The 15,649-nt window shown below is 36.5% G+C and overlaps 1 protein-coding gene across 23 annotated transcripts in view; it reads right to left on the bottom strand.

Moving 5' to 3' along the window:
• The window catches only part of LRCH3 (leucine rich repeats and calponin homology domain containing 3), a 121,117-nt gene that overhangs the window by 66,704 nt on the left and 38,764 nt on the right, over positions 1–15,649 (bottom strand). For all 23 annotated transcript variants that reach the window (XR_014302881.1, XR_014302882.1, XM_082699407.1 and 20 more), the window contains exon 2: positions 1,837–1,981. Coding sequence is in view for 21 of the 23 variants with exons in the window: in XM_082699407.1 (XP_082555533.1) it covers positions 1,837–1,981 (145 nt within the window). In the remaining 2 variants the exon portion in view is untranslated. The remainder of the gene's footprint in view (positions 1–1,836; positions 1,982–15,649) is intronic.

Here is a 15,649-nt window from a genome sequence, read left to right as displayed (position 1 = left end):
AAACCTAAGTCTTGGAAGGAACAAACAGGATATCAGATTTGGATGCTGGCCTCCATTTCCTCACGTATCACCTTTGTGATTTTAAGCACAGCATTATTCATTTTTTACACAGATTCCTCATATATAAGTTGAGGATCTTAATAACTCTTCTACCTATCCTACAGGACCCTGTACCATAAAATTCCTTTGTAAATAATGATGTGCTATATAAACACAACATATATTATTTATTTAAATTACTGTTATGAATGATAAAGTGATTTAAAAATACAGTAGATGACTGTTATCCTCTCCTGTCTTCCAAACAAGAGTTATAAACATAAAAGTAGTTGTATCTACTCCCTCACCATTACATACATTATAATCAAATGTATATAAATGATCCAAATATAGTTCTATGGAAAACAAGTGACAGGCTGTGATTTCAAATATGTCACACCAGCTGAAGTATAGGTATATAAATCTTTTATGGGGCACTTGGGTGGCTCAGTTGGGTAAGCAACTGCCTTCGGCTCAGGTCATGATCCGGGAGTCCCAGGATCGAGTCCCACATTGGGCTCCCAGCTCCAAGGGGAATCTGCTTCTCCCTCTGACCTTCTCCCCTCTCATGCTCTCTCTCACTATCTTTCTTTCAAATAAATAAATAAAATCTTAAAAAAAAAAGAAATCTTTTATATATATATGAAAATATGCGAAATCAGTACTGAAAATATACATCTATCATTAGGATAAAAATAAGTTAAAATTTTACTTATATAGATTTAAGCTTTTCATCTCTAGGGTCAGTTCACCCCATTTCCAAGACCTTTTGCTGATTTGACTAATATAGATCACGAGTCTTTAAAACTTTTTCAATCAGTCATTCTATTCCGGGATGCCTGGGTGCCTCAGTTAGCATCTGCCTTTGGCTCAGATCACGATCCTGGGGCCCTGGGATCAAGCGCAGGGAGCCTGCTTCTCCCTCTCCTCCCCACTTATGCTCTCTCACTATCTCTGTTGCTGTCTCTCTCTCAAATAAAATCTTAGTAATAATAATAATATTAAAACAATTCTATTCCTAGACATTTATCTTAAGGAAAGAGAAAGATAAACATTTACATACAAGAGGCAAAAACCTGAAATAAACTAAGTATCTTAGAGGGAAAATGAGTTTTAGAAGTATATAAACTATAGAATATAATCTTCACATACAAAAATACTTCCAAAGAGTATATCATGCCAAGGGGAAAAATCTCATTTAGAAATTTGATTGAAAGCCTAGAGAAAAAGGAAAACATCACCTATAATTATAACTCAGATGCAACATTTTGATGAATTTTCTTCATACTTTTCTACATTTGCTCATTTTTTTCCCAGTGAATATAACTTTTATAACCAAAAAAATAGTGAAAGAAGTATTCTAAAATATGAAAAAATAGAAAGGAGTTAAATAAATGCATTTACACATTCAGAACTTAGTACACAAAAATGCAAAATCACAACAATGAAAGTACTTTCAGATCTATTCTCATTTGAGAAAGCTTATTTGAAAATGTAATTGAAGAATCACTACAAGACTACTGTAAGCCTATCAGGCCAATGATCCTTACAGTTTCTTAATTATTGCAAAGCTAAAGGCAAAGGGAGAAAACTAGAAGCACATAGGAAATATTGTTAATTCAGCCTAAGAATGAATATGAATAGATAATGTAAATATGAACAGATAATGTAAATTTCAGTGATACTGCAGATATGAATAGATAATGTAAATTTCAGTGAAAGGGAAGAGAGAACTGAAAATACCATATAAAACTAAAAATTAAAAAAAAAAAAAAAAGAAAGAAACAGCATCCTTACCTAATATTTAAGAATGTTAGAGCTTGTAAGTTTAGAATTGCCTCTGGTATATACCGAATACAATTTTGGTATAAGTTGAGATTCTCGAGAGAAACAAAATGACATGCTTCTATGGGAATCTCAGAGAGACGATTTCGTGACAGATCTGAAAGAAAAAATAAATTAAGTTTTAAGGTCAAACATTAGAACTTATTTTACCAAAATGTTAGATAAATAAGCAGGTTTCATGATTGTCTGAATTCCCAAGTGTTTCCATCGTGAAGAATGGTCTAGAGTAAACATTCAAATATTTATTATTCAACTGAAAAAAACATTTTAACATACTCCTCTCCATCTTTTTGCTGGGAAATACTGATTCCTTCTCTGAGTACCCACATATACTTAAAAAATAAAACCAGTATTTTTTGTAAGTTACACAAATTCTAAGGCATATCTGTCTACAATTACACCAAAGATCATACTAAGTATCAAATATCCTAGGAAACAAATAGATCCTAAAAACCACCTTCCCAAAAGCATAGACAACATTCTGGGATTTAAAAAAAAAACAAACACACACACACACACAAAAAAAACTTAAAAAAAAAAAATACTGCCCCCCCCTAAGATTTTTTTTATTTATTCATTTGAGAGAGACAGAGAATAAGCAAGAGCAGGAGTAAAGGAGACGGTCAGAGGGAGAGGGAAAAGCACACTCCCTGCTAAGCTGGGTGCCTGACATGAGCCTCAAACCCAGGAACCCTGGATCATGATCTGAGCTGAAGGCAGATGGTTTGACTGAGCAATCCAGGTGCCCCATTATACTGCCCCTTTCTTTATCGTCAAAGATTATCAGGGTCATATCAAAAGGAGTCAGGAACCATTCTGCTTCTAGGCCAAAGATGAGACAAATCTCAGCTTCAATGGAGACAATAATTGCAAAGGACTCCAATGTATCACATACGTTGAATTATATTAGTTTATAATGACATCTAGCCCTTTCCCCCAAAAGATGATAGAGAACCCATTCATTATCTCATAAACTGATAAAGTAAGGGGAAAACATTTAACTTGCCTTTCCTCTATGAACTGTATCACTGAGTAACCAAACAGATAAAGTGTCTGTAAGTGTTCGCCTTATAAATAAAAAATGATAGAATGTTACCATTTTGCAACCCTCAATGAATTAATGGATCTAGAATTGAGTATTAACAGTTTTTTAATAATTTTTTTAAATTTTTAATTTATTTGACAGACAGAGATCACAAGAAGGCAGAGAGGCAGGCAGAGAGAGGAGGAAGCAGGCTCCCTGCAGAGCAGAGAGCCTGATGCGGGATTCAATCCCAGGACCCGGAGATCATGACCTGAGCTGAAGGCAAAGGCTTAACCCATTGAACCACCCAGGCGCCCTATTAACAGCTTTTTTTTTAACAACAAGACAATCAGAAATTGTATGCCTCCCTCTGGAAGAAAAGAAAATCACTTATGGTCTTGCCAGAGGGACAGAACCCACATCTACTGAAGCTTTTGCTAACTTCCAGGAAATGGAGAAGACAAAGGCATCTGCTGACATAAAGTCACTCTGTCATTATCCATTTAGAGCTAGTTAAATATACTGTGAGATTCACTTGCTTACCACTGTTTTCTCTCTTCTTCTGCCCTATCTCAAAGTCTCTGTTGGCAATTATTGGTGAGAATCATTTACTGAGAACATCTCCTAAATGGAGGACTTGTATTACCTGTGTGTCCACAAATATCTTGCTTTCACCACAACATGTGAATAATACCTGCTTAGGTATAGGCACAGGTCCTTTCTTAGGAACGTGTAGATGTTATATTACTACCGTCTAGCTTCCAGGGTCACATGGAGTAGTCTGGCACATATACGATGATTTTTTCCTTTGTAAACAGCTTATTTTTCTTGTCTCCCCACCATCCTCAACAGTTTGGTCTGGAACTCAGCAGGCTCTTTCAGTTTTTCTTCAAACCAGAGACATGCTTGCCTAGTATAGCTTTAGTTACTGCACCTCCTTCATTTGTTCTCTCTCCTTTCATAGAAACATATATCTATATCTATACCCCCACTGATTACCCCATTTGGCTATACTCTTCTACTCAATGTATCAGACCAGGAATTAGAGTCTCACCAATAATCACCCTTTCCACAAGTTAATACATAAAAAAGCTCCCCGCTTTTTGTTTTCTTTTACCCTATGATTAGAAGCACGTCTCTCTATTTCTCTTGAAAATCTAAGATAATTTATTTTGTTTTGCCTGTTAAATCTGTCAATAGAACAAGTTTCTACTTCTGTTCTATTTCACTGAAATCACTTGTTGCAGATGCAATCCTTGTTCATCCTGTCTCTGGCTGCCGGTGTTCCTTTAATTGAACTGTTTTCGTTTGCCATTCATGGCTTGCATCATCGTCATCTTGGAGCTCATCCTTCAAGCTGCTTGGAGTCCCTTGAAAGGCAGTTAACACCAAAAGTGTAGAAGCAACCTCTACAATGGGATGGAAGTAAGCTTTTACTCAAGTGCAGAGTTCATTCTGAGGACTCAAAAATTTTGATAATTGCCCCACAGGCTATTGCCTTTTGTTTTCATTTGGATCACATTATATTCCCCAAACTCACATATTCCCTCTAGGCCCCTCCAGCCTACATGCCGCAGAGCTGTTTCACTCTCAAGTGATAGTTAGTAACTGAAGTTGGGAAACAGATCACTATCTTGCCAAAATGCCTCCCCATATTGTATTCATTAGGAAAAAGTTTTAATGCCCTAGTTAACACAGACCATCAAATACTTAAGACTAACATTTTCCTATAAAATCACATTATAAATAGTTTCTTTCATACTAAATGCAGTAAGAATTCTTTTTTTTTTTTTTTTATCAATTCCTATTTAAATTTTATTACTATAATTTTAAAAGTTGAAGAAATGAGGAGTGCCTGTTTGGCTCAGTTGGAGGAACATGTGGCTCTTGATCTCGGGATCATGAGTTTGAGTCCCACATTGGGTGTAGAGATTACTTAAACAAATACATAAACTTAAAAAGTTGAAGAAATTAAAGAAATTAAATTCATTGCAAACTGCTCCTTATTTAAATTTAACCCTCCAAGATGACAGCTCCAGGCAACAGATTAAATTTAGGCAGGGATTACGCTACCTAATTGATTTAAGCTTAAATTGAACCTTAAACATGATTTAAGCTCAGTCTGTTAAGCATCTGCCTTTGGCAGGTCCTGGCATCCAGCCCTGCCTGCATCAGGCTCCATGCTCAGCAGGAAATCTGCTGAGTCAGCTTCTACCTCCCTCCCCACTCAAGTGCTCTCTCTCAAATAAATAAATAAATAAATAAATAAATCTTTAAATTACTTAAAATCCAGGAAAATGAAACAAATAACTTCCAACATTTTTTTATCCCCATGTTAAGCAGGGAAAAAATAACAGCAAGATATATACTAGGCTTAGATGCATTTCAATAAATGGGTACTCCTTAATTTTTTAATATTTAACAAATTTAAGATATAATCTATTTTTGACACCAGAGTTTTGGATAAGGGTTCTTACAAGTTCTTCCACTTAAATTGTATTTTTATTTCAATTTGAGAAGACAAGTAGCTACTTCCTTATGTTAACTAAGTAATTTTTTACAGGCTATAAATCTATGATCATATTACAGAAAATACTGCAAAGTACTAACAGTTTATAAAAAATATTTTTTGTCACACTCCCTCAAGGAAGAAATAATTTTATAATCAAAGAAATGTGTTTTAAAAAGCCTTCATGGGTGCCTGGGTAGCTCAGTTGGTTAAGTCTGACTCTTGATTACAGTTCAGGTCATGATCTCATGGGTTGTGAAATCCAGCTCAGCAAGGAGTCTGCTTCAAGATTCTCTCCCTCTGCCCTTACACCCACTTGTGTGCTCTCTCACTCTCTCTCTCAAATAAATAAATAAATTTTTTAAAAAGCCTTTAAGAAATAACCTTCAGTTTAAAAAACTATGGGTATGTAGTATTCTTAAAACTCTTTTTCTGGTTATAAAAGCAATGATGCTAACTTCATATGGAGAGAAGACTACATAAAACATATACGCATTCAAAGAAATAAAAATATTGCCAGTACCCTAGAAGCTCCAATGTAGCTGTTCCTGATCATAATCTTTTCCCTTGCCAAAAGAGAAACTAATCTGATTTTAGTGATAATCATTTCCTTGATAGTTTTAACACTTTATAATTTTTAGTACTAACTACCTATTGTTTTGGAGATCAGAAGTCAGAAATAAATCTCATTGGGTTAAAATAAAGGTGTGTTGGCAGGGCTACATTTCTTTTGGAGATTTAGGGGAGAATTTGTTTCCTTCTGTTTTCATGTAAGGTATATCATGCAGTAGTTCCTTCATTTTCACTGTCTTCACAGTTCTCTTTTATATAAACATGCCACAGTTTATTTGCTTATCCTACTAATGATGAACACTTCAATTACACATTGATCTAGATGAATATCCAGGAGTGAAAATTCCGTAATAAGATGTAGGGATCTTCAGCTTCACAAGAGAATGACAAATGGTTTTCCAAAGTGGTTACACGTTTTGTAACTATTGTGTGGAAGACTTCTTGTGGCTTCACATCTTTTCCAATACTTGTTATTATGAGATGTCTTAATATGTTTATTTTGTTTTAAAGATTTTCATACAGTGGCATTTCATTGTGATTTTAATTTTCATTTCCTTTATTATTAATGAGGTACTACAGCTTTTCATTTGTTTATTGGCCATAGATTTCCTTTCTTATAAAGTCTTTTGATTTGTTGGAGATCTTTATAAATTCTGAATATGAAGCTGGTATCAATTATATCTGCTGCAAATCTCTTCCCTCACTTTGTGGTTTGAAGTTCCACACTCTTTGTGGTATCTCTGATGACAGTCTTTAATACAGTAAAAATGTCTTATTAATGTTTTCCTTTATGGTTAGTGGTTTTTACAGTTTTAAAGGAAAACCTTCCCTTAAGTTTATAAAAAGATATATTCTTCTGAAAGTTTTATAGTTTGACCATCACATTTACCATACCAGGTATTGTTTTTCTAGTATGATATGAAGTTAGGAGGCCAATTTCAATTTTTCCTACAGGGATATCCATTTATCCCAGTGACCACTAATGAAAAGATCATCTTCCCTCTTATTATTTGCCAATAACACCTTTGTCATATACCAGGTGTCTATATTTGTATGGGTCTACTTGAAAGCTAATACACTGCACTATTGTCAGTATTACTCAATCTTAATTACTACAGCAGGATAATAATTCTTGCCATCTAGCAGAGTGATGTGTTCCTAAACTGCTAAGGTATTCCTACCTCATCGTTCTTCAAGTATTTCTTGGCTTTCTAGGTCCTCTGCATCTCCTTTTAAACTTCAGAATGGGCTTGTTTAATTTCATGAAAACACTTGCTGGGGATTGCAGTGAGTCAAATATCAATTTGAGAAGAAATAACACCTTTACAATATTGAATTTTTCAATCCACGAACATCTCCACTAATTAATAAAAGTCACCTTTAATTTACCTATTAATAAAGTTTTATAATTTTCCTAAGGAGGGCTTTACACATTGTTTACTTGCTTTATCCCCAGTTCTATTGAGATGATCATAAGATTTTTATCTTTACTTATATTAATGTTTTATAAGTATATTAGATTAGAAATATTTTCTAGTTTCCATTATGAGTTCTGTCTTATTCTGTCAGAAATATATTCTTTAATTTCTGAACACGTAAGGACACTAATTACCTTTTTGTTGATTTCTAACAACTTTATTATAGTAAAAGAATACTCTTGGGGCGCCTGGGTGGCTCAGTGGGTTAAAGCCTCTGCCTTCGGCTCAGGTCATGATCTCAGGGTCCTGGGATTGAGCCCCGCATCTGGCTCTCTGCTCAGCGGGGAGCCCGCTTCCTCCCCTCTCTGGCTGCCTCCCTGCCTTCTTGTAATCTCTGTCTGTCAAATAAATAAATAAAAATCTTAAAATGTTATGTTATTTCGGGGCGCCTGGGTGGCTCAGTGGGTTAAAGCCTCTGCCTTCAGCTCAGATCATGATCCCAGGGTCCTGGGATCGAGCCCCGCATCAAGCTCTCTGCTCAGCAGGGAGCCTGCTTCTCCCTCTCTCTCTGTCTGCTTCTCTGCCTACTTGTGATCTCTGTCTGTCAAATTAATAAATGAAATCTTTAAAAAAAATGTTATGTTATTTCAATCCTTTGATATTTATCTGCATTTTCTTTATGGATCAGCATATGGTCCACTTTAATAAATATTCTGTGTGAGTCTGAAAAGAATGTGTACTCTACATTTCTACATTGCACATAGTATTTTAGTTAGGTCTATCAGGTCCTATTTGTTTGACGACATTGTTCAGGGCTCATCTTTACTTTTTGGGGGCAGTTTATTTATATCAATTGCTGACAAAGGTATATTACAGTCTTCTGTTACTATTACTATTGCTATCTTGTCTATTTCTCTCTATAATTCTTTAGCCTCTTCTTTATATATTTTGGGATTTTGTTACTGTGTTCCTATGAAATTTTAAATTATTAAATTTTTCTGATAAATCAAATTTTTATAATTCTTAAGTTACTTCTTTTTTTTTCTTTTTTTTTTTTTCTTAAAGATTTTATTTATTTACTTGAGAGAGAGACAGTGAGAGAGAGCACGAGAAAGGAGAAGGTCAGAGAGAGAAGCAGACTCCCCATGGAGCTGGGAGCCCGATGCGGGACTCGATCCCGGGACTCCAGGATCATGACCTGAGGCGAAGGCAGTCGTCCAACCAACTGAGCCACCCAGGCGTCCCACTTCTTTTTTTTTTTTAAGATTTTTTTTTTTTAATTTATTTGACAGAAAGAGAAACAGTGAAAAAGGGAACACAAGGAGGGAGAGTAGGAGAGGGAGAAGCAGGCTTCCCCACAAGCAGGGAGCCTGATGTGGAGTTTGATCCCAGGATCCTGGGATCATGACCTGAGCCAAACATAGACACTCAACTGACTAAGCCACCCAGGTGCCCCTTTAAATTACCTCTTTTATTTCTAGTATTGTTCTTTGCTTTGAAATTTCTTCATTTGGTTGGTTTGGGGGACTGATTTTAATGTGACTCCCATTAAAATCAGTCCCCCAAACCAACCTGTTCATGTCCTTGTATAACAACCCCTCCAACTGAGTATGGGTGGGACTTCATAAGTAGCCAATATACATTTGACCCTTGAACAATGTGGGTGAGTTAGGAGTGCCATCCCCCAACACAGCTGAAAACTGGGTATAACTTTTGACTCCCTCAAAACTGAACTCCTAATACTCTACTGTTGATCAAAAGCCTTACCAACAGCAGAAACAGTCAATTAACATACACCTTGTATGTTATATGTATTATATACTGTATTCTCACTATAAAGTAATCTAGAAGAAAGAAAATGTTTAGAATATCTTATGGAAAATATATTTATAGTACCATACTATAAAAAATCTGCATGTAAGTGGACCCAAGCAGTGCAAACCTATGTCTTTAACCAAAGATTGCAAAGAAAATGTATGTCATTCCTGTGGTTATAACTATCTGTTTCTCTCTGTTGCAGCTTTCAAGAGTCAAGCTATCATGAATTTTACCCCTGAAAGGAAATAAATTCTGCCAACAACCTGAAGAGGCTGGAAGCAGACCCTTCCCTAGTCAAGCCTCTTGATGAAAACGCAGCCCCTGTCAACACCTTGATTGGAACCCTGCTGCAGACCTAGCTAAGCTGTGCCTGGACACCTGATCAGACTCCTGATCCAAAGGAACCATTAAGCTCTTTAACTGCTAAGTTTATGATAGTTTGTTAAAGCACAGGGAACAATATAGTTAATTTATCTATAGAATATCTTTCAACACTTCTCAATCATGTTTTGAATGTGTCTCTTATAAACAGCATATAGATTTTGCTTTCTTTTTATTGCCCAACAATCTTTATCTTTCAACTGAAACACTCTATATTTAACATAATTACCCAGTGTATTTGTATTTTTAAAGCAGTCATGTTATTTCTAGCTCTTTGATTATCTATGCTCTTTTCTTTATTGCTAAAATCTCAATTATGTTCAAAACAGTGAGGTACTCAGCTAGAACACAGACTTAGTTTCCAATTTTTTTAATCACTCAAGTTCAAACTAGTGGAATATGGATATAGAATTTAACTACATTTGACTTATTGACTAATTAATGTAGGAAAATATCATTTACAGGCAGTGTCCTGAGTCCTGTATATAAACCAAATGCTTCAAAAGACCTCATGTTTTTCTGAAGAGGGAAAAAGATTTCTCAGCTTTGAGAACTATCTTTACACAATAATGCCAAAGAAATGCTATATATTTGCAAATATATCAGTTTTCCAGTATTTTCTATCTCATGATGGAAATGCTTTTGCCTATTCAGTTCTTTAGGACAGAATTCTGGAATCACTTTTTTCTAATCTAAACCTATCAACAAACACTATCAGTTTATTGGTCCAAATGTATCTTGAACCCATTCATTTCTCTTTATCTCCTCTGTCACTGCCTAATCTAAGATTCAAATAAAACAACACATGGAAAATTATTTCATAAACTATAAAACACAAAAAGGCACACATAAAGTGAGCTTCCTAGGGTTGAGAGCAATACAACAAAAACAAGTAACAAAACTCCCCAAATTATATGGAATTGTGCAAGGTCAAAGTGCAATATAAAAATTTATGATCTTTGGTCACCAAAATGAAGCAATATTGCATTCAGTATACCCTACTTCTAAAAGACAAAAATGCAGAAAACATTTACTTAATGATTTACATTAAAATGTTTAAAACAATTTTCTTATCTTTCAGTGAGGTTAAATAAGCACAAAGGTTAGTGTATCTTTTTGTTACTGGAGTAAGTTTTTGATTTCACACATACTCACAAGACTAGTTATTGTCACACAAACCTCCTAAGTTTCCAACTCTGTGTCTGTGTAATCAATCTTAGCTTGTTTTCTAGACTGCTAATTCAATTGAGATTTGCCAAGTACTACAAAAAGCCACAAACTGGATAATAAACAACTTTGTAATTAAGTTATTAAGTTACTCCTATGTATCATATCCTCCATGTGGCCTTGGTCTTTCACTAGCCATTATCTTTTCTTCTAATGCTAGTGACATGAGCCAACAACTGTACCACTCTTTGGCACAGACCTTGGATGTATTATTCAGTTGAGCAAAGCATAAAAAACCCATTTTGGCCTGATAAAAATATGAGAAAAGTTTTGGCTAAAGGATAAATCATGAAGTCTCAATAACTAAACTAATGTTCAATAAAAAAGTTCTAGAGTATTATGTTTGTAATAAAATGACCAATTATTTTCCATATTTATGAAAGTCTTACCCTCAATGTCAAATTCAACTCAGAGATACTGCTGAGTTTTAAAATAATATGTTAGTTAAAGAAAAAAGCCTAAAAAAATAGTAAAAAGCATCCTAAATATTAATGGAAGGGGTGTATAAGAATCTAGATTCATACACCAAATATTTAATGAGTCTCTTACGTTATAAGGGTAGGAACTACGTCTGCTTTGTTCGACTCCGTACAATTGGCACTCAGTAGTTCCACTGCACATAGTATGGAGCTCAATAAAATATTCGTTCAAAAAATGAGCAAATAAATGGATAAAACAAAAACTGTCAACTCAGAAACGAGTAAGATTCCTGTCCTCCCTTATCCTTAGAGCTTCAGCTATAGTAAGACTGTAACATGACTAACATAACTAAGAAAGGCCAAATCACAACTTTATCTTCCTTAATTTTTTTGTTGTTTTAAGAAGTATTACATAACCTGGATTGAAAATAACTTACTTCTTTTTTTTTTTTTTTTAAGATTTTATTTATTTACTTGACAGAGAATCACAAGTAGACGAAGAGGCAGGCAGAGAGAGAGAGAGGGAAGCAGGCTCCCTGCTGAGCAGAGAGCCCAATACGGGACTTGATCCCAGGACCCTGAGATCATGACCTGAGCCGAAGGCAGCGGCTTAACCCACTGAGCCACCCAGGCACCGGAAAATAACTTACTTCTGAACAAGTACTTGGGGGCGCCAGGGTGACTCAGTGGGTTAAAAGCCTCTGCCTTCGGTTCAGGTCATGATTCCAGGGGTCCTGGGATCGAGCCCCGCATCGGGCTCTCTGCTCATTGGGGAGCCTGCTTCCCCTTCTCTCTCTTTCTGCCTGCCTCTCTGCCTACTTGTGATCTCTGTCTGTCAAATAAACAAATAAAATCTTTTAAAAAATAAATAAATAAACAAGTACTTACATAAAATGAATCAAATTCAACTTTACAGGGAAAAACTGTTATGTCTATCAAACTATAGATAAGCATCTTAGATTTATTTATTTGAGAGAGAAAGACAGAGAGAGAGACAGACAGATAGTGGGGGGAGGGGCAAAGGAAGAGGGAGAGAAATTGTGGAACAGACTCCCAGCTGACTGTGGAGCCTGACATGGGACTCAATCCCAGGACCCCAAGATCATGACCTGAGTTGAAATCAAGAGTCGGATACCTAGGTGCCCCAAATATTTTATAATTTTTTAAAAAGGCTGAAATAGGTTACAGCTGTAAAAGACTGCTTTAGGTATATAAAATAATAACACTGGACCTTTGTTTCATTTTCAAATATAAAATTTTTTAACTTATGATATTCCATATTCCCTTTCTTCCTATTTATAAAAATTACATGCACATTGGTTTATAGTCCTATTTGCTACATGGATGCAGATTTTCATCTTATTTAAAGGGTTATAATCCATTATGAGCCAGATTTGATTATGAGAACCCCTGTATCTTTTTGATATGCCATCTTCATTTTTTTGCTTTTGTTTTTGTTTTTAAGATTTTATTTATTTGACAGACAGAGATCACAAGTAGGCAGAGAGAGGAGGAAGCAGGCACCCCACTGAGCAGAGAGCTCGATGGGGGGCTAGATCCCAGGGCCCTGGGACCATGACCTGAGGTCCTTCAACCATTTTGAGTCTATTTTCGTGTGTGGTGTAAGGAAATGGTCCAAATTCATTTTTCTGCATGTGGCTGTCCAATTTTCCCAACACCATTTATTGAAGAGATTGTCTTTTTTCCATTGGACATTCTTTCCTGCTTTGTCGAAGATTAGTTGACCGCAGAGTTGAGGGTCTATTTCTGGGCTCTCTATTCTGTTCCATTGATCTATGTGTCTGTTTTTGTGCCAGTACCATGCTGTCTTGATGATGACAGCTTTGTAATAGAGCTTGAAGTCCGGAATTGTGATGCCACCAACTTTGGCTTTCTTTTTCAATATTCCTTTGGCTATTTGAGGTCTTTTCTGGTTCCATATAAATTTTAGGATGATTTGTTCCATTTCTTTGAAAAGGATGGATGGTACTTTGATAGGAATTGCATTAAATGTGTAGATTGCTTTAGGTAGCATAGACATTTTCACAATATTTATTCTTCTAATCCAGGAGCATGGAACATTTTTCCATTTCTTTGTGTCTTCCTCAATTTCTTTCATGAGTACTTTATAGTTTTCAGAGTATAGATTCTTTGCCTCTTTGGATAGGTTTATTCCTAGGTATCTTTTGGTTTGGGGTGCAATTGTAAATGGGATTGACTCCTTAATTAGAATGGGTTTTTTTTTTTTTTTAAAAAAGCTTGAAAATAACAAGTATTAATGAGGATGGGGTTAACTGTAACCCTTGTTCTTGCTGGTAAGAAGGCAAAATGATACATACAGCTGCTACAAAAACAATATGGTGGGGACGCCTGGGTGGCTCAGGTGGTTAGGCAGCTGCCTTAGGCTCAGGTCATGATTGGGACTGAGTCCCCCATCGGGATCCTTGCTCGGCGGGGAGCCTGCTTCTCCCTCTGCCTCTGCCTACCACTCTGTCTGCTGCCTGTGCTCGAACACACTCTCTCTAACAAACAAATAAATAAAATCTTAAAAAAAAAAAAAAAAAACAGTATGGTGGTTCTTCAAAAACTTAAACATAAAATTATCTAGCAATTACATTTCTGAGAACTATACCCCAAAGAACTAAAGGCAGGGACTCAAACAGGAATTTGCACACCAAAGGCCTCTGCACACCAGAGGCTTTAATCCACTGAGCCACCCAGGTGCCCCCCATCTTCATTTTTTTGAGCATTTCCTCATATTCTAACACAACAAGATGTTCCAGGTTTATCTTGTAAGCTTCCATGTCCCAGTTCTGCAATCAGCGATTTCTCTTTCACCCTGTGTAACAAACTTCTGTGGCAAGTTACATTTGGAGGATGGGGGTAGGAGACAGAAGGGAAAGCCTCCAACCCCTAGGAAAGTTACAGAATAAAGTTACAGAATAAATGGTTGTTGGGGTTTTTTGTAAGCCACTAAGCTTTATAGTGGTCGGTTACACAGCAATAACCAAGAAAACAGAAATTGGTACCTGGAACTGAAGTGTGCTCTAACAAAAACTTAGAACACCTGGTGTTGGCTTAAAAGAAGGCATCAGGGGGGCACCTGGGTGGCTCAGTGGGTTAAAGCCTCTGCCTTTGGCTCAGGTCATTATCCCAGGGCTAGGATCAGGCCTAGGAACAGGGCTCTGTGCTCAGTGGGAAGCCTGTTTCCTCCTCTCTCTCTCTCTCTGCCTGCCTCTCTGCCTACTTGTGATCTCTGTCTGTCAAATAAATGAATAAAATCTTTAAAAAAAAAAAGAAAAAAAGAAAGAAAGAGAAAGAAGACATCAAGAAGTGGCCCTAAGGGCCTCGCAAAGCATGTTAGTGATGCATGAAGGGCAATGAAAAAAATGCTACTGAAGACTGGAGAAAAGGGCACCCTAGTTCTGTCCCAGCATAACAATTCTGGCAGAACAATTAAAGAAACTAGAACCTGCTGTAATTTGGTAGGTAGAAAGGGTACCTAATGGGTTTATATCACCATAAATATATGTGGCTATCTCTAGTGAAACACATTAGAGTTAAGAAATATATGACAACAAGCGCGCCTGGGTGGCTCAGTGGTTAAGCATCTGCCTTTGGCTCAGGTCATGATTTCTGGGTCCTGGGATCGAGTCCTGCATCGCGTTCCTTGCTCAGATGGGAGCCTGCTTCTGCCTCTCCCCCTGCTTGTGCTCTCTTGCTCTCTCTCTCTCAAATGAATAAATAAAATCTTAAAAAAAAAAAAAAAAGAAATAGATGACAACAAAGTATTATTAAATCTTAATGAGAAAGGATGTACATATATTTACAACACACATATAAATATATTCCTGCAATTTACTAATTACCCTCCCTTATTTTTAGAAATATATTACAGGGGCGCCTGGGTGGCTCAGTGGGTTAAGCCGCTGCCTTCGGCTCAGGTCATGATCTCAGGGTCCTGGGATCGAGTCCCACATCAGGCTCTCTGCTTGGCAGGGAGCCTGCTTCCCTCTCTCTCTCTGCCTGCCTCTCCATCTACTTGTGATTTCTCTCTGTCAAATAAATAAATAAAATCTTAAAAAAAAAAAAAAAAAGAAATATATTACACATTTTTCCTTTTCAAAAATAATGTAGAGAAAGCAAAAAACATTAACCAACTTAAAAGATCCTTTTGCTCGCATAGTAAAGAACATGAATTTCTGGGACGCCTGGGTGGCTCAGTTGGTTGGACGACTGCCTTCGGCTCAGGTCATGATCTCGGAGTCCCGGAATTGAGTCCCGCATCAGGCTCCCAGCTCCATGGGGAGTCTGCTTCGCTCTCTGACCTTCTCCTCACTCATGCTCTCTCTCACTGTTTCTCTCTCAAATAAATAAATAAAATCTTAAAAAAAAA

The sequence above is a fragment of the Mustela nivalis genome (genome assembly GCF_964662115.1).
Source record: "Mustela nivalis genome assembly, chromosome: 1".
In the NCBI taxonomy this organism is placed as follows: domain Eukaryota; kingdom Metazoa; phylum Chordata; class Mammalia; order Carnivora; family Mustelidae; genus Mustela; species Mustela nivalis.
The sequence above is the reverse complement of the archived record's forward strand: the minus strand, read 5'-3'. Positions and strand labels throughout refer to the sequence as shown.